The sequence below is a fragment of the Calidris pugnax genome, unplaced genomic scaffold (genome assembly GCF_001431845.1).
Source record: "Calidris pugnax isolate Ruff unplaced genomic scaffold, ASM143184v1 scaffold187, whole genome shotgun sequence".
Taxonomy (NCBI): Eukaryota; Metazoa; Chordata; class Aves; order Charadriiformes; family Scolopacidae; genus Calidris; species Calidris pugnax.
The window spans coordinates 811,019-829,617 of NW_015090969.1; the positions used below are offsets into that span (position 1 = coordinate 811,019).

The 18,599-nt window shown below is 49.0% G+C and overlaps 1 protein-coding gene across 1 annotated transcript in view; it reads left to right on the forward strand.

Moving 5' to 3' along the window:
* The window catches only part of SKOR1 (SKI family transcriptional corepressor 1), a 39,341-nt gene extending 24,754 nt beyond the window's left edge, over positions 1–14,587 (forward strand). The window contains exons 10-11 of the mRNA XM_014952681.1: positions 14,192–14,242; positions 14,550–14,587. Of these exons, the coding sequence (XP_014808167.1) occupies positions 14,192–14,242; positions 14,550–14,587 (89 nt within the window). The remainder of the gene's footprint in view (positions 1–14,191; positions 14,243–14,549) is intronic.
* The last annotated feature ends 4,012 nt before the right edge of the window (positions 14,588–18,599 follow it).

Sequence of the window (18,599 nt, forward strand, 5' to 3'; positions counted from 1 at the left end):
CTTGGCAGCCCCTCCCGCGACGTGCCCCCTTCCCCCTCCCTCCTCCGCAGCCGGGAGCTCATTAATGCCCATTTATATGCTCGTTTCACACATGAAGGTATCACGTTAATGAGCTCGGAGAGCGGGTGGGGAGGCGCTCGCCCACCTATTAGCCCGAAAATACCTGTTTTCGACCCAAGATTTAACCCAGAGCCATATCTCGGGCTGGGGGGTGTGGGGGGGAATATGCATGTCGGGTCCTGCAGCATCACCGGGGATGCGGGAGTCGGTACCGGGAAGGGTGGAGGGGGGGGGGGATATTCCTTGCAGCGCCGCGCACCGGGGATGCGGGGGACGGGAGCATCCCCGGGGACCGGGAACATCCCGGGGGTGCGGAGACCGGGAGCATCCCGGGGACTGGAAGCATCCCGGGGGTGCGGGGACCGGGATCATCTCGAGGACCGGGACCGGGAGCATCCCGGGGGTGCGGGGACCGGGAGCATCTCGGGGGTGCGGGAACCGGGAGCATCCCGGGGACCGGGACCGGGAACATCTCGAGGGTGCGGGGGACGAGAGCATCCCGGGGACCGGGAGCATCCCGGGGGTGCGGGAACCGGGAGCATCCCGGCGACCGGGAGCATCCTGGGGGTGCGGGAACGGGGATCATCTCGGGGACCGGGAGTATCCCGGGGGTGCTGGAACCGGGAGCATCCGGGGGGTGCGGGGGACAGGAGCTTCCCGGGGACCGGGAGCATCCCGGGGACCGGGACCAGGAGCATCCCGGGGGTGCGAAGACCGGGATCATCTCGGGTACCGGGACCGGGAGCATCCCGGGGGTGCTGGAACTGGGATCATCTCGGGGACCGGGACCGGAAGCATCCCGGGGACCGGGACCGGGAACATCCCGGGGGTGCGGAGGACAGGAGCATCCCGGGGACCGGGACCGGGAGCATCCCGGGGGTGCGGGAACCGGGAGCATCCTAGGGGTGCGGGGGACGAGAGCATCCCGGGGACCGGGACCGGGACCAGGAGCATCCCGGGTGTACGGGAACCGGGAGTATCTCGAGGACGGGGACCGGGAGCGCACTCGACGGGGAGGGGGAGTTCTTCTCCTTGCCCATCCCGGCGATGCCCGTCCCGGTGTTGCCGCGGTGTGAGCCGTCCCCGGGAGTTCCGCAGCGCGGCCCTGCCGTTAATTAGTTTCTGGGACTCTCATTAGCCGTTCCGCGGCCTGGGCCGCCACCGCGTGGGCGCAGTCGGTACTGCAGCCCCCCCACCCGTCGGGGGTAGATCCGCTCCGATACACCGTGCTCCGCTCTGACACCCCCCGGGAGCCCCGCGGGGATGCTCTGGACCCGGGACCGGCTCCTCTCGCACGGCTGAGTCCTCCCAGCGCTTTGGGGGCCGTGTCTGCCCCACAGCTCCCCGCACCGAGGGGCACCCCCCTCTCCCAGCTGGGGTCGGGGGGCTCCAGAGGTGCCTCCCCAGCCTGAACCCCCCCTCTGAGTCTCCCATCAAACCTGGTGGGTTTTTAATTAAGCGTTTTATTAAGCATCACCCTCTCTCGGCAGTTCAATGTGGTTTATTCCCCTGGGAATAACCCGGGGTGGGGCAGTGAGTGCCTGACCCCGGGATCAGCTGTGTGGGGGCGGGAGCAGCGTCCCCCCCATCACCTGTGGGTGATTGGAGATGGGCCTGACCCACAGCTGGGGGCAGGTGGCCACGGTTGGCTGGGCTGAAGGTTATAAAACCCTCGGGGTGGAATCTCTGCTGGCTTTCTTGGGCTCTCCTCATCTTGTAGAGCATCAGGTGAAGCTCTTGTGGCTTCTTCCCTTGTGAGCTGCAGAAGGCGTCTGTGATACATGACCCTGAGCAGGAGCAGCAGGGCTGGGGTTGCTGGTGGCATCTCTCGAGCAGGTAAGCCTGGGAGAAGGGGGATCACCTTGCTGGAACGTGGAAGGGACGTGTAGGTGAGGGAGGTGGTAGGAAAGAGATGAATCTAAAGGTAGAGCCAAGCTCTGCGAGTGGAGAGCTGGCTGGCTTGTGGCAATGAAATGGTTGGGCCTTTTTGGAGCTTGTAGAGGAGCAGCTGGGCCTTTTTCCTCACAGATTCCTTTGTGCTTCTCCAAGTGGGTCATTGCTGGTACCTCATGGGCTGGAGGTGACACAGAGTGACCCTGTGGAGACCCACGGATCATAGACTCATAGAATGGTTGGAGTTGGAAGAGACCCTAAAGACCATCGAGTTCCAACCCCCTGCCCTGGGCAGGGACACCTCCCACCACACCAGGTTGCTCCAAGCCCCCTCCAACCTGGCCTTGAACTTGGTCTGGGTGACCAAGGGGCTTGTAACGGGGCTCTGGGGCACGGTGTGTTCCCAGGTCCTTGGTCTGGGACTCATAACTGGGCTCTGGGGCACGGTGTGTTCCCAGGTCCCATTTCATTTGTTTCTCTTGGCCCACGAGTTCCTCCTGCCTCCGTGGATCTCACCTGCCCGGCCACACCGTGCGTGGCGGCGGTGCCCATCAAGGCGGGTGCAAAAATGAACTTTTCTGTTGTATTAATATTTTTCACACTACTTAACTCTCATTAAAATGTACTTTGCTGAATTTAATATGCGACTTCAAATGACACAACGTATTAAGTGCTTAATATACTAGAAATTATGAAACTATTATAGTCTAAGTAATATGAAATAATTAGAGTGAATTAAACTTCACCAACAGAATGAGGGAAAGGCTTCGATTTTTTTCTTCTGGATTTTTTTTTTTTTTTCCCCAGTCTTAAAATAGTCGAATGCGGTAATAACCCCTGAAAATAAACAGCCAGAGCTAGGATTTTTAAATAATTAAAGCAGGAAAAAGCCTTGGAGTTGTCTGTATTTGAGCCTGTGATGAATTCTGAATCGGGGGAAGCAGAAGGTCTGCTCGCTGTAGCTGATGGAGTTGTTCTTTCAGGCCAGTGGCAGAGCAGCTCCGAGGAGCTGCTCACCAGACCTCCAGCCTGGCCAAGGCTTCTCCCCATATGCTGCTTTCCTCTGGTACACAAAGCTCTTTATTTGGAGGCCAGCAGACGTGATGGTTCCCAGGAATGGAGCCGTGCCTGCTCTGGGTTTCTCTGCCGTGCTGCTTTCTGAGCCCAAAGTCCCCTTTGCTGAGCAGGTCCCCTCTTACCGGGGTGGGAGGGATGGGGTGCAAATTGAGGTGCTGGAGCGGGTCCAGAGAAGGGCGACAAAGCTGGGGAGGGGTCTGGAGCACAAGTCTTATGAAGAGAGGCTGAGGGAGCTGGGGGTGTTCAGCCTGGAGAAGAGGAGGCTGAGGGGAGACCTTATTGCTCTCTCCAACTCCCTGAAAGGAGGGTGTAGAGAGGTGGGGGTCAGTCTCTTCTCTCAAGTCACAGGCGACAGGACGAGAGGAAATGGCCTCAAGTTGCCCCAGGGGAGGTTCAGGCTGGATATTAGGAAAAATTTTTTACATGAAAGGGTTCTCAGCCATTGGGATGGGCTGCCCAGGGAGGTGGTTGAGGCACCATCCCTGGAGGTGTTCAAAAGACGGGTTGATGTAGTGCTGGGAGGTCTGGTTTAGTGATGATGCTCCTTGTTTGTTGTGTGGGTGTCTATTTTTGTCAGTTAGGTTGATGGTTGGACAAGATGATCTTTAAGGTCCCTTCCAACCTAGAAGATTCTGTGATTCTGTGAAAATGGCAGAGACACCCCACTTCTCGTTTTGAGAAGTGCTCTGAGCCGTCGCACGGAAATTGGGGCTGAATTGGAGGTGGTTTTTTGAGAGCAAGGGGGCTGCCCCAGCGCGTGGGTGGACGTGGGGCTGGTAGATGTTCTCCAGCAGCGATGCCAAGTGCCCGACCTGTCGGTTGCCAGGTTTGGGCAGGGTGTGTGCGTGGTGGGGTGGGTGCTGGGGATGGTGTGGGACCTCGGGGTGGGGACCTGTGGGATCCTCATGTCTCTCGGGCTCCAAACCTCCATCCTTGGCCGCGTGGGGAGGGGGGTCAGCTGGATGCGGGGTGTCTCTGCGGTGGTGGCAGCGTGGCCGGACTCGGAGGACGCCAGGAGATGGCGTTCCCAGCGCTGCTCTGCACAGCCCTCCTCGCCGGAATTTGAGCTGAGGTTCTGTGCAACTTCCATGGAAACCTCCCAAAATTATCCCTGGGGAAAGCAAGTCTGAGCCTGAGGGGGGGCAACAGGCAGGGCCGGGCCATGGCCTCTTCGAGAGATGGACCCACAGGGGTGAAGCTCTCCCTCCTGGGGCAGCAGGAGAGCAAACTGTTGGGTGGGCTTTAGGGTGAGGGGTGCTGCTGCTGCTCGACGTGGGATGGTGGCCATCAGTGAGTTCAAAGGTGCTTGCACAATATTCTGCTGGAAGATTTGAGGAGAAGAAAAGGAGCAAGGGGTGGATGTCAGTCCCATCCCTGCAGGGGGTGGCATGGTGCCATGGATGGGGAGAAGTCCAGAGAGGCTCCTGTGTCCCTCACAGGTTTGCTCACCCCCCAAAAAAACTCAGGGGAGAGGGAAAAAGCAGCCTTCCCGTGAAATTCTGGTAGTGGGAGAAACTCGGACTGAACTGAAGGTCACAGACCTGATTCTGGGGACTAGACCAACGGTTACACGTAATCTGAGGTGCTCTGTCCCAAAGTGAGCACAGACTCTTCTGTCAACACATAAGGCTCTCGCTGGATTTATGGAATAGTATGGGAGAAACAGTGCTGCAGTGGGGTGAGCACCAGGAAGGGTAATACTGGAGCTAAAAGTGCCTCCTTGAGGATTATTTAGGTTCCACCAACTGTATCATCCAAAGACACATTTGCTTGGAAAGTCTAATTGTTAAGCACAAAGGACATGCCAGAGAGCTTCTAAAAAGTGTTGACTTTTTTAATACGTCTCCGATTTCAAGGGGCTATTTGCTGTTGGTGACAGGGAGGAAAAATATTTGCCTGATCACTCGTTTCTAAAATGAATTGTCTGGTCTTGACCTAGCATGGCATGTTGAGGAAGATGTGTTTGAAAGACTCATCTCACTTTGAGCGTGCTCTTTCAGTGCTGGTTTGTCACTATATGAAGTATTATTTCACTGAATTTTCACTGAATTTCATAACTATATGAATTATTATCTCAGACTGTGGGCTGCTGGGTACCACAGGGAAAATATGTGCCCTTTTCCAGTGACCATCCAAGCCCAGGGTGGGTCTGGAAACCAAAGGGGTCACATCTAGACTGGAAAGGACCCGTGGGGGGCTCCAGTCCTGCTCAAAGCAGGGCCACCCACATCAGGTTGCTCAGGGCTGTGTCCAGCTGAGGCTTGAATATCTGAAGGAGCTTTATGATCTCCCTTCACTTCTAGTGCTTGAATTTATTTTATTTTATTTTAACCCTCATGATAAAATAAAAATAAGGTTTTCTCTATTGTCTACTTAAAATTTCTCTTTTCCTGCTGCTTCTCACTGTGTTCCTCTCAGAAGTGCCTGGCTCTGTCTTCTCCGTACCTTCCCATTTGGGATTTGCAGAGAGCAGCAAGACCCAAGCCCCCTTTGCCTTCTCCTTTCCAGGCTGGACAAAGGCAGTTCCCTCCACATCTCCCCATACATCATGTCCTCCAGCCCCCAAACATCTCGGCACATCAGGACCCCCAAGTCCCTTCCTGCAAAGCTGCTCTCCATCTGGTCACCCCCCACCTTGGCCACATGGGCTTATCCCAGCCCAGCGTGGGCTTGTCCCAGGGGCAGGATGTGACATTTGCCTTCAGAAGGTCCATGTCCTTTCTCCAGCTTGCCCCAGTCTCCCCAAACAACAGTCCTGCCCTCCCCAGCACCGACTGCTCCTCCCAGTTTGGTGCCATCTGCCAACGCTCTGTCCCACCATCCAGGTGGCTAATAAGGACAATATTGATCCTGAGGGATGGCACTGCTCGCTGGCTGCAAGTTGGACTTTGCACCCCGAAAGCAGAGTTTGAGCCTGGAAGTCTGGCCAATTTTCCTCCTCGCCCACTTATCCAGTTGGGATCTCACCAGTTTGAAAGGCAGATCCTGCAGGAAGCCGTGCCAAGGGCCTTGCTAATGTCAAGGTAAATAAACCCACTTGTTTTCCCCTGGTCCACCGAGCCAGCCCTTTCATCACAGAGGGCATCCAGGAGGGATTTGTGCCCGGGGGAACCTGTGCTGGCTGTCCCCAGTCACTGTCACCTGGGCCTCCTGGAAATGCTTTCCAGCAGGATTTGCTCCATCACCTTCCCAGGGTGATGCTGGTGAGGCCAATGGTTCTGCACCACTCTGGATCCCCCTCCTCACCCAGACCAAAACTGGTGTCACGTTTGCTTTTTCCCAGTCATCAGCGTTGCTGTCACCTTTTGGAGATGTTGAGAGTGGCCCTGGCTGGTCCCTTGGGTGCTGCCCGTGTGGCACCACAGGGGTCTGTCTGTCCAAGTGGCTGAAGTGGACCTGAAACGTGTAGTTGTGGCCAAAATGAGCTGTTGGCTGCCTTGGCCTCACCTCAGCAAAACGCAAAAGCCTCTTTCTTAGGGAAAAATCCCGGCTATTTCAGGACCTGGCTGGCTTCAGGGGGCTGGGGACAAGGTGTGTGTCCAGTCCTTGCCTGGCTGGAGGTTCCTCCTGCCTTCACCTTAAGTGTTTTGTGTAAATCAGTTGGGTTTAATTTGTGCCATGAAGTGTATGGCTGGTGTCCTTTGGGTTAGTGTTTGTGAGGGACAAGTGTGACCGGGACAGCAAGGAGCTCTATGGAAACAGACTGGAGTGTCCACACACAAGGAGGTCTGGGTTTGATTAAAATGGATGGAGGTTTGGGGGCAAACAAGACTTTCTGCGCCGCGTGGATGAGAGGAGGGCGTACAGCGGGGTAGCTCTGCCTTGCTTACAGAATCTCTTCTTTATTTTCATGTAACAAAGTCAACTCTGTGGTTTTCTTGGAAACTTAAAACATATTTCTCTCCTTTTTTTTTTTTTTTCTCAAGCTGAAAATTCTTTCCTTTGATCTCCTTTCTGACTCTTAATGAAGTTGTGGGATCTGACTTCCCGCATCACCGCCTGTTGTTTTCGCTTCTCTTCGCCGCCCGACCGTGGTGGAGCTGGGTGAGTTCCCTCTCCTGAGCCTTTCACACCTCCTAACACCAGCCCAGCTTCAAAGCACCCTACAAACAGGAGAGGTCCACGTCTGCTGGCACGAAGGCCAGGCTCCCATTGAAGTCCGTACGAGCTGAACACGCACATCCACAGCTATAATTTGACACTAACAGATTAATTCTGGTTTTTTTCCGTGGAGGAATTAAGCTGCAGGTGGATTAACTGGGGAGGGGGGCAGTGCCTCTGCTGGAGAAGGGACGTTTTCCAGTCCATTGTGTGTTGGAGGGATGGGATGATGGGTCCCCAAGAGGTTCCCCCCAGCAGCCTGACTGCCCAGAGCCGCTTTGCTTTTCTCGTGTTGCAATTAAATTACTGCTAATTGGTAGCCTAGGAAGGGAGAGGCAGGATGCACTGGGCAGAGCTTGCAGGGGTGCTGGTCCCACTCTGCTTGATGCCAGTCAAGGAGCCCTACAGGGAGGTCTTGAGGTCCCCATGGCTGGTTTGTCCCCATCCCCAGCATGTCTTGGTGGTGGGTTCCTCATCCCAAGCCCGTCCCGAATTGCAGGAGGAGGACACGGGTGGGCAATGCTGCAGAAGCTCTCACACCCAAGGCAAAGCCCTGTTGGGAGCAGACGGGAGCACTTTTTTTGGGAGGCCTTTGCTGCTCCAGCTCTGGAAGAAAGAGCAGCCTTCAGCTGCCGGGGCCATTAATGTCACCTTTCACAAGTCCTGCGCTCGCAAAGGAACCTGCCAAGTATAGCACATTTTAATTTGCTCTTTTCCCATGCATTCCTGGATTTATGGCTCGGCTCAGCCTGGTTACTGCTCGCTGTATAGATGGAAAGCTCCCTCCAGAGGGTCACTCCACGCCATGAGCTTTGTGGGTTCTCTCGAGGAAACCGATGTGCTATTCCCTGAAAAGCATCCACCCAAAGAGGGGGTTTTGTATTGGATTTTGCAGAAATCCGAGCTCTGAAAGCTGGCAGGGAGATCTGTCTATCTGCTGATTACAGCTAACAGCCTCTGAGCACAGATATGTTACTCTCCATTCTCCACGTGCCTTTAAACACTTCGTTGTTTTTAGATAGGGTGGATTTGTGAACATATTAATTGTTTAAAAACAAAGGGTGGGGGGAGAGGAAAGAGAGAGAGGAAAAAACTAAAAAAAGCAACTTGGAGAAAATGCATTTTCAGTGATGCCTGCACCAGGCTGAGAAGTCCATTTGCAGTTTCTTGCCATCTGTAGCAACCTGTCCAAAGCAAACATTACCAGTCGGCCCAGGTTTGGCTGCATAATTGCCATAAACCAGCGCAAGGGCATCCAGAATAGCACAGCCCTGGAACTACTTCTAGGATTAGGTCCTACTCCCTTGAAAAATAAACCTTGGCAGGAGCTCAGTTCTCCCTAATAAAAATTCCGTTTTCACAGCTCTAATCAAGTTTTCCAGAGCTGTGGTCCAAATTAGAAACTGCATGCAGAATATCTGACCCAGGAGAACAAGATGGAGCTTTTCATTTAAAGCAGTGCCAGGCTGGAAATTTCCAAAGTTCTTAGTGGTTCACCTATGGCAAAACTGTGGAGAACGTCCTAATAAGCCCGTCCCTTCCACAACAAAGTTCCATCAGACCCAGACTTCTGGTCCCTGCTCACAGGTGGAAGAGTCTCCTTTGGGGGATTCTTCCAGAAATGGTACTTCTCTTCACAGACTTGTAGGCACTTGATGATCTTAAAGGTCTTTTTCCAACCAAAACGATTCTCTGATTCCATATTTCTGGATTGATTTCATGGCTAACCATTAATTAATTTTTTCTTTTAACTGGGGAAGGTAGTGGGGCAATGAAGCTGAAGCCACCTTGCTTGAGCGGGCACCCAGAGTGGCAGTGGGTGAACCCTGCCTGCCTGGGTGGCACCCTGTGTCTGCAAACCCCTCTGAGATCCTCCAAAACCAGTCCACAAGTGGTCTTTGCAGAAGACGCTGTGGTTCCCTTGGATCTCTTCGTGCCGACAGCGGGAGGTGTTAGGACCTCATTGGGGTATGAGGTGATGGTGATGGTCGGTGATGACTGTCCATATGTCTCACTTTCCACCCTCCCCCATTTACAGGAGGGACACTTTAGGAACGTGGGGCTGTCCCCAGGAGGGTTACGAGTTGGGGCTTGTGTGAGTCACCTGGAGATCCATGCTGAGTGTTGTAAGAGACCTGCTCATCAAGTGAACAGCAGAAGCAGTTTTATAGTCAATCTCTTAAATTGTTTTCTGCCATTGTTTTTCCCCGTCCTAGATCCAACTGTCCATCAGTCACTTTCACTGCGAACGTGTTTTTCTTTTCATGTGATAAACGCTCATGTTGCAATATTTGGGAAACAATGAACCTCTTGGTGTCTTGAAGAGCGATGATCCAGTTGCGCGTAACCGTGGGATGAATCTCTGTGTGTTTGGTCACACAGAGCACAGGGTCCAAGCCATGGGTGGTTACTTCTTCTGAACTGTGAAGGCAGCAGTGACCCAGGCAGAGCTGATGGATCCTGGAGGAACTTGGCCATCAGGAAAGGGCAGTGGGGTCTGCAGGAGAAAGGAGGAAACCACAGTCACCGTTCATCTTTGTATCTCAGCCCGGCTTGGGCTGAAAGATGTAGAGAACCATAAAAACCCTGGGCAAGACCGTGGCTTCAAGGCTCACGTGGGCTCCTAATTGTGGAAACATGTTGAATTATGTGATACGATGCGGTTATATAACACCTTTTATGAAACTCTTGGCACAAAAACAATGCATAAAAATAACAGATGTGGCAAATCACAACCACGTTCTGAAATCTTTCTGGAGTTGGGTTTAGTGAAAACAATGGGCTTGATTTAAATTGGGATTATTTTTTTTTTTCTCTCCCCCTCCAAAAATGTCCACAGGCAAAGAAATATTTGAAAGAGCAGTAAAAAGGCTAAAAGTGCAAACAGGGTTTCTCCTAAAGAAATCGACTCCAGGGCAGAGCAGCAAAGGTGTGGGAGGGGGCGGAGGGTCAAACCCTTCTTGTGTGACTCCTGCGACTGTCGGTGAGACTTTTGTTGTAAACCAAGAAAGATGTGGCCCTGAGATGTGTCCCAAGGGAAGGATGGAAACCCAGCATCCATGATGAACAACGGAGCAAGCGCTTGTCTTTCCAGGACCAGCAAAACCCAAAGGGATGCCCGAGATGAGCTGCAAATGCATGAGGGCTTCCACAAGGGAATAACCAGGCGGGAGTCTGGCCGTGCCCCCCAGCCTTTCACCATCCCCAGAGTCTTCCACGTGCTCCCCAGCTTTTCACCATCCCCAGAGTCTTCCACATGAGAGATGGATTTGCAGTGAGAGGTTTGGGGCACCAGGAATGTGGCTTTTCCCGTGGTTTTTGTGAAGCTGCCTCACCGATAACGGGCTCCATCTCTCACAGGCTGTAATCGGAGCAGGATCTGCCCAGGAGCAAACGCTCTGTAACTCCATGGGGCTGATAAAGGGGAACGGGCTCCAATTAATTTACTGATAATTTACTGCTGTTTCTTGTGGTACGTGGTGTCCTGGACACGGGCAATGTGCAGCTCGGAGCACCTACACCCAGACCTTTAAATGGTGAGGAGATCTTTAAACCATGCAGCAGTGCTGTGCTGCTGCTGCACATGGGGGAAGAAATCGGATATTGCTGGGCGTTGTTTGTTTTCTTTTTCTTTTTAATCTCCTTTCTGGCCTTTTATAGAGTCAGTTTCTACATCGGCTCAGGCCCCGGTTGGCATACGGGACCATCCCCAGTACGACAGCTCCGTTAGAACCGCGCTTCCCAGAACTGAGTTTGGCCTCGAGTCTGCTCCATAATGTCCTATTAATTAATTATTCATCCTTCCAGAGAGCCCAGATGTGAGCGCGGGATCGACTGCTCGGTCGTTTCTGAGCGGTTTGGTTAAGAGGTGCCAATTAGTTCTTGGTATCATTTTAAAGAGTTTGGACGATGGAAGAAAACTGCAGGGCATCTTCAGTGGAAAAAAAGAAAAATAGTATTAATAGCCTCTTATTAGTAGTAGAGAAAAGAAAGACCTTTCAGTTAAAGGCTTCCAATTTTTTTTTTTTTTTTTTAAGAAAAAAAGGAAATTTCAACTGAAAGAGAGAACTTACTGTTTTGAAAGAGTTTGCTGGGTGGAGATGTGAAACTGAAAGGATCTTGTGCAACTCTGCTTTTTAGGTCTAGTACTAAATTCCTCCATTTATTCCTTTGCGTTACCACAGGAAAATGGCTGAGGATTGCTAAGGAAAAGAGTGATTTCTGATATAACTGATTTCTGAGATAACCTAAAACATGGAGCATCTTCCAGAAGCAGACCCTGGCAGTTCTCTCTCATCTTTGTCTGGAGAGCAGGTATTTCTGTAGCTCTTCCCATCCTCCAAGTCCTCAGTAAGCATTAAGTATTTTCACATCCAGCAAATGGAACAACAACGGAAGACTTCATTTCCCCATCTGTCAACTAGTCCTGAACAAATTGTACGTCTTTCCCTTCAGAGAGAAATCTTAGGTAAATTAAAAGCTTCAGTGTTCATTTTCATGTAACAGAGGTTCTGAAAGAAATTCTGTCACCACATTTGTAGCTGATTTTTTTAAAAAATATCTTACAAATCATGGAAGACTTCTTTTTTCAACTTGGAGATGGTGGTTCTATCTGGGTAACCTTGGCTCACGCTGCCCCAAAAGTAACGCACATCGCGATGTGGAAGCTTGAATTTGGGGGAGGTGTTGGGGGTCACCAATGCTGTTTGATGAGGATGGTTAGCAGTGTCTAACGATGCTCCCTCCTGCCCTGCTGAGGACAGGCTGGTCTTTGTTGGTTCCACACACCAGACAGCCCCTGGTGCAATGCTGTTTCTCTTGGCCTTGACCCTCCCAGGCCGGACTCTGATGACCAACACTGCCAACGTCAGTTGGTCCATGTGTGTGTTTGTGTGCTGATAGATCTGATATATCACTTAAAAACACGTTGGTGGGCTTTTGCGCTTGCAGGACTTGTTGGTGATGACTCTGTGTGGGTGACAGCAGCTCTAGGCCCCATATTTCTGCTCTCGACCCCAGCTCTGGAGCAGTTTATAACAAAAGAGGTGCTTTTTAGTGCAGGTTTCCCCCTTCTTTTACATTCGTGAACGCTTTGTGCTTGCTTCCCCGTAGAGTTGTCCCTCCGCCCCGGCTGGCAGGCACAGATAAGGATGAATGGGGAGATAAGAAGCTCTTTTCCTTCTCCTCCCTCATCTGGAGCACCAGCAAACGGGGAGGATCCACTTTCGAAATCCCACAAGCTCTGCTAAATACATGGGAAAGTGGGTCCCAAAAAGAAACAAGTCACAACCCTCCCTGCTCTCTGGAAGACAGATTGATCAAATAGAAATCTTTGGTGAAAGAAGTGAAATGAGGGGGGAAAAAAATAAATTAGAAAGGCAGATTCCTCTTCTCTTCAGCAGCCCACCATGTCTCTTGGGAAGCCACCCTCGAAGCTCCAGGATAGGTTTACCTGGAATAAAACCATATTATGTGATGTGGCAAAGGCACACCCAGAAAGAGACAGGTTGGAATTCAGCTCTGGTGCTATTTCCCGTGGAAAACAAAAAGTTTTCTGTGATAGTCCAGAACAAGTGCCAGTTAAAGGGTATGAACTCTTTTCATACTGTCTTCAAGTGCAGAATATGACCAGCAAGGTTCATGGGCGCCGTCCGTAGCTTTTTTTGTACCCTCCTTAATCAGTCGGGCTGAGCGCGATGTGGTGGTGTAGTCCAGAAAATTGAGAAAAACGGGGCAGATGATAACTTTTTCTTGCTCTCTGTTGGCTTATCCCTCGGCAAGGCATTTTTTGGAGTGACATCCGTGGCTGCAGTGATGTGTTTGTACTGGGACTTGACACGGCAGAGCCCAAGGAAGCCGCCGTGGCAGGAATCCCCTGGGCTTTACGGCTGGTGTGGTTTCTGCATGTGCTGCCTCACAAAGGAGGTGTGATAGCTTCATCACAGCGGCGATAATGAAGTAGAAGAGGATGTAAAGAGGCAGCTATTGAGTGGCGTGGGTCTTCCCTGGGCTGAGCCTGGGCGTCGGGAGCCGCCGTGGTGGTGATTCCAGTGTGGGTATCCATAGCAGGAGCTGTAGAGCGGATCAGGTTCAAGTATTTTTGCTGGGTTGCGCCGTCTCCTCACCAGCTCCTGCCGCCAGTAGAGCTGCAGAGGGGATAAATTATGATGTCAAAACAGAGAGATGCTGTCACACCACCATCTCCCCTTCCTGGGGTCAAGGTTCTGCTTTATAGCTTGGAAAAGCCATTAGTCCATTTGAAAGCATATGGCCAAGAACGGCCAAAAAAAAAAAAAAAAAGTCTTGTGTGTTTGGGTCAGAGCTACAGACAAAAGGCTCTTTGTGCTAAGAGCTGACAATGACAAATAAAGAGGAACCTGTTGATCTAGGAGAGAAATGGAGGATTATGAAAAGATCACATGGTGAGAAAAAGACCTTGGCTGTTTGGCTGGATGTCAGTCTCGCCTGTCATTAAAATGTTTTCTGCAGCTATGGCATATTTGTTAATACAAGTGCTGTCTCCTGCTTGCGTGGTTTGGGTTTTTTTCTAGCCTACAAAAATGCTACCTGTGCCTACATGTGCCACCCTCGTGAGCCCACAGCACAGGGGTGACACGCTCTTAGCTGGATCCTCGCCATGTGTTAGGCATTATGCAGAATAATTAATGTTTGCAAATCTCTCCGATAGCACTGGGGGCACTAGAAACAGTAAATGCTATAAAATAGTGTCTGTCCAGCCACAACACATAAATACAGGACACAAAGAAAACCCAGTAACAAAACCCCCTATAATTCAACAAAGTTATTGGAAGTAAACCAAGAGCTATGTCTAATGCTAATAATAAGCATATTTCCCAAAGGTAACATTTGATTCCTATCCAAAACCGAACATATTTGAAGCCCTGCCTGAATGTCGTCGTGGAGCAGATTAACTGGGACAGTTTAATCTGTGAATAACTTTGTAAAGCCTTCAGCCAACTCTGAAGAAACAGCAACAGCCCTGACGAGACCGGGCTACAAAACACTTCACAGATAATGTGTTTTTTTGCTTTTTTCCCAGTAAGTCTGGAGAAAATAGAGAACGGCTTCGGGTTTGTGGCACGCACATCTGGTGAGTGGATATTTCTGATCGGTGTGCAGAGAACATGCTGAACAGAAATATTTATATTGAACATTGATGGGCCGCCTAAAATGACCTCCAGAGTCTATGAAGTGCACCATAGATTTTTAAAAAATCTATTAGAGCCCATTATGTTCTGGAATGTATCCGAGTCCATCATCGCAGAGAGAGCCAGCGATTCTGCTTTTGCTGTGAGGGAGGAGACCTATGGAAACGCATTTAATTCAAACTAAACAGAGGGTGGGGGGAGAAATAACAACAGAGTGCTTTTTTCCTCTGGTTTTATTTATCTTTGCAGCTGAAGAGGCTGCGATGGGGAAGGTGACTGGAAAATGAAACACAAAGGGAAAGGTCCCTTGCTGTTCCTTGAGCACCGGTTTGAAATCAATGCACATAATGCACTTGGAAGGACTGTCTCATTTACTGGTTTTCAGTAAATTGCTGGGCTGTGCCTCTCAGTGATGATGTTGATAGCCACGTCTGTGCCAGCAAGAATATCCTTTAAAAAATAATTTTAAAAAAGGTATGCAATTCCTTGCAGGCAGCACTTGGATAGTTTAGTCTGGGATGCCCTGAATTCTATACGTTGGCCGGGAAGTATCTGGGGCTGCTGGTTATCTCTCCTGGTGGTACAGAGCGTTTCTCAGCTCTCTGTACCTTGTTCCAAAGACACAACAAACTGTGCTTAAGCACAAATTAAATTTCCTCCTGCAGAGAGAAAGGCCCGCTCCTGCACAGCCTGGCACAGCCGAGGTGTTTTCTAACCACTGCTCTTCCTTTGCCATCTTGATTTGTCACCCCTGGTAGTCGGTGGTGCCCTCCCAGTGACTTCAAGTCCTGCCCAGTTAGGCTTAGGGTCCAATTATCCTCATTAAAAGAATAAACTAATAATTCATAGTTCAAAGTAGGTTTGCTATGGACAGCACCACTCGGGATTTAGTGCATGATACCGGAGTTGGTGCTTACACTTTCTTTTAATATTATTTTTTAACTGGAGGCAGATCTATTTATATATGCTTTGGGAGAATAATTTTATGGGTAAATATGATCTTTATTAATATTTTTTTTGTTAATTCATTGATGTTAGTAAAGAGCTTTGAAGATGAAAGCACCGTATGCAATAAATATTAAGATTATTCCAACATATTTTAATGTTGCCAGCATTCCAGCTCCATCATCTTTCATCCAAGAATCTCAAAGTACTTTCCAAATGTTAATTAATTTCCTCTCAACAGTCCAGGGAGATACCTATTATTATCATCCCCATTACACAAAGGAGTCATTCCGAGTGCATTTTACCCCATGACTTGGTAAAATCAGGTAATATGGCAGTGATCCAAAAATTCCTGACTCCCATTCTCCAGTCCTTGCTGCTCGACAGCATTCCCTTCTTGGGAGTGGGCTGTGACACTCACCTGTGCGGCGTTTCCCTGCCTTCCTCAGGTGCTTCTGTTGGTAGCTCTTAAACCAAAAAAAAAAAACCAAACCAACAACCCAGACAATGATAACATGCCACACCCAGGACAGGTGAGGAAATAAAACTCTTCAAAATCAGAATTATCACAGCTATTCTACTGAGTGGGCTAGGGTGAATTCTCAATATCTTTTCATGTGCAAGAGTAAATCTTAATGGGATACTGTTTTAGATTCCTATTGTAGAGTCAGGATCTTATAATCCACTTTCAAAGACTATTAAAATGCAAACGTTTTCTCAGATGCAGACAGAGCTGGAGAGTGCAAGTGAGCACGAAAGGTCTGAGCTAAATAGCACGCACGACAGCTGAAACTTCTTCTAAAACACTCTCCCCAAACCAGAGGCCAAGTTAATGGTGAGAGGAGAAGACCATTTCGAGACAGCGTGACTCCAGCAATCCATGAGAACAATGCAAAGTTCAAAAATAGCCGTATTGACTGGTGGAAAAACAACATACATATAATTTTCAGGTAATTACTACAGTATAATTAGCTCTGTTGTTTTCGTATGAGCCATCTGAAATGAACTCTACTCACCACTGGAACTCAGGTTTATTTGCAGCGTTCCCATGACTAAAGCGATTCTTTAGAAATAGCGATTAGGTAAAAAATAAAGCTGTGAGTACTTTATAGCAGATACTGTGTCTGTGCCAGCAGGCATAGCCTAGCTGCTGGCATTTTATTTAGGATCTTATCCACCCCGACTCTGAACCACGTTAGGCGAGATGAGAGCTAAGAACTGGAGAGGACAAGTGTAATCCACTCCTACCCTGGCTAAGTTACTTCCATGGGTGGTCCATAATGGAAGTTGTAGGACAGGGAGGAGAAAAGAGACTCATATTGTAACATTTTTCTAAATTACTGTATGTGACTGAGGTCCTGTGCAAAATTATTATAAATTAGGACTGTATGAAAATGTCAGTATTTTACATGTACTGTGTGAGAGATGGAAAAGGGGGAGTTACATGTAATATCATAAGGACTTAATCAAAGTTCAGGAAAATTTAGCACCTTGATTTATTTATTTATTTGGCATAGAGCTTTGCTTATTAGGAATTATTTAGTATCTGTAGAAAGTAACTTCTTAAGCACTGGGACCTTTCAGTCTTACATAAAATCACTTTTAATTGGAACCAAAAAGTTTCTCGTAGTTAAAACCTGTTTCTGTTGATGCTGTAAATCTGTACAGCTTCATTAAAAGCCTGCTCCACCTCTCAGAAGATACTTTGGTGATAGATGTAGCTTTCTGTAGTTTGCTGCCCTTGCATTTCAACAGTTCTTGGCTGATTTCAAGCCTCTGAACCGTCTGACCCTCTATGTACCACTTGGCTTCGGTACGGCATCGTGTCCTTCACAGCTCACCATGGACCAGCGATGGCCTCTTGCAGTTGCTTTTTCCTATTCCTTCTTGTTCTTCATCCACACATTACGTAGACGGGGGCTAATGATAAAAAATCCCAATTGTGATTCAGCAAAGTGGAATTTTGTTGACAAAAATATGGATTCAACTCAGCCAAAGGAAATGCTTTTACAAGTGTAGATGGATATCTCAGGAACGACCATTTCTTAGAGAAAAAACTATTCTGGGTTATTATTTTTTTTTTTTTTCTAAAAGATAGCAATTCAAATAAAAGCCCAGAGAAAAGTGAACAAAGTTACTTACAAAACTAGATCCATTCAAGGGTGGCAGTTTTCCTGCAATAAAAGTTACGGAAGTTAATTTTAGGTAAGTTAAACTAAACGCTGCAGGGCCAGTAGGATGCTTTTACCGTTGAGCTTGGCCTGTCTGTACCACAAAAGCCTCATTTCAATGCAGAAAGCAGTCTCCATTCTCTTCATCCTCACCTTAGAACGCAGCCTCCGTTGGCCACGACTGATAACTTCATTTGACGCAGTCCAAATATAGAATAGCTTAATTATGAAGGACAGGCCCTAAGAACATTAGCTGAGTGCTGGGAGCAGGCACATCTCATCCATTGATACTGGAGCGGAAAAGGCTAAGCAAATAGTTTTAAAGAATGGACTAATAGTTTTAAAGAATGGGCTAATTGTTGTGCCTATTACTATTGTCTTGCAGCTGCAAGGCTTTGTATAGCAGTAAAGTACATAGGACTTGGAATGTCTAATTCTGGGCAGGGAATACAATATACAGGGCATTGGAGTATCAGGGAGGGCAATTAAAATTATTAAAGATTTGCAAAAATTGCAATGGGGAAAGAGTTTCTATCACGGCCACAGCAGGTAGGATTTGAGTACTTGGTGGTGTAAACTGCACTTGTGTGTGTACAGCAGCGAGGCGAGCTGATATTTAAGAACTGAAAAAACAGGAAATACGCAAATGAAGCCGGGATGTGTCACACTGTAACACTGCATATGTAATTAAAGATTATAGTAACTCATTTACATATGCTTTCCATATTGCAATAACATTGTTATACCAGGAGATCTAAGGATATAAAACAGGTGGCATTAACAAAATAGGCCAGTATCTTTCCCTAATTTAGGACTTTAGGTGATTAACTCCCCCTCTGTAAGTTTTAGTAACACAGGCAGCAAAGATGTAATGAATCTTTCTTTTCTAAGCAAGTAGCAGCCCTTGTTTTGGGCCAAATTTGAGAGATGATGGGAACATAATACGACAGAACATAATTTAATATTGCACTTGGATGTGAATTTAGAGGGAAGACATGTGCCGGCCAAGGCTCAGTCCCTCAATTACACTATACAGCATATTGAGCAATGCCACGTACGTTGCTTATAAAGAATTTAATGGACTTATTTTATCTGATATACTGGCTACTCCATTTTCTTCACATACATCCAACAATTTTCACCAAAATGTACCTCTATGTCCTTCCCCCCCCCCCCCCCCCCC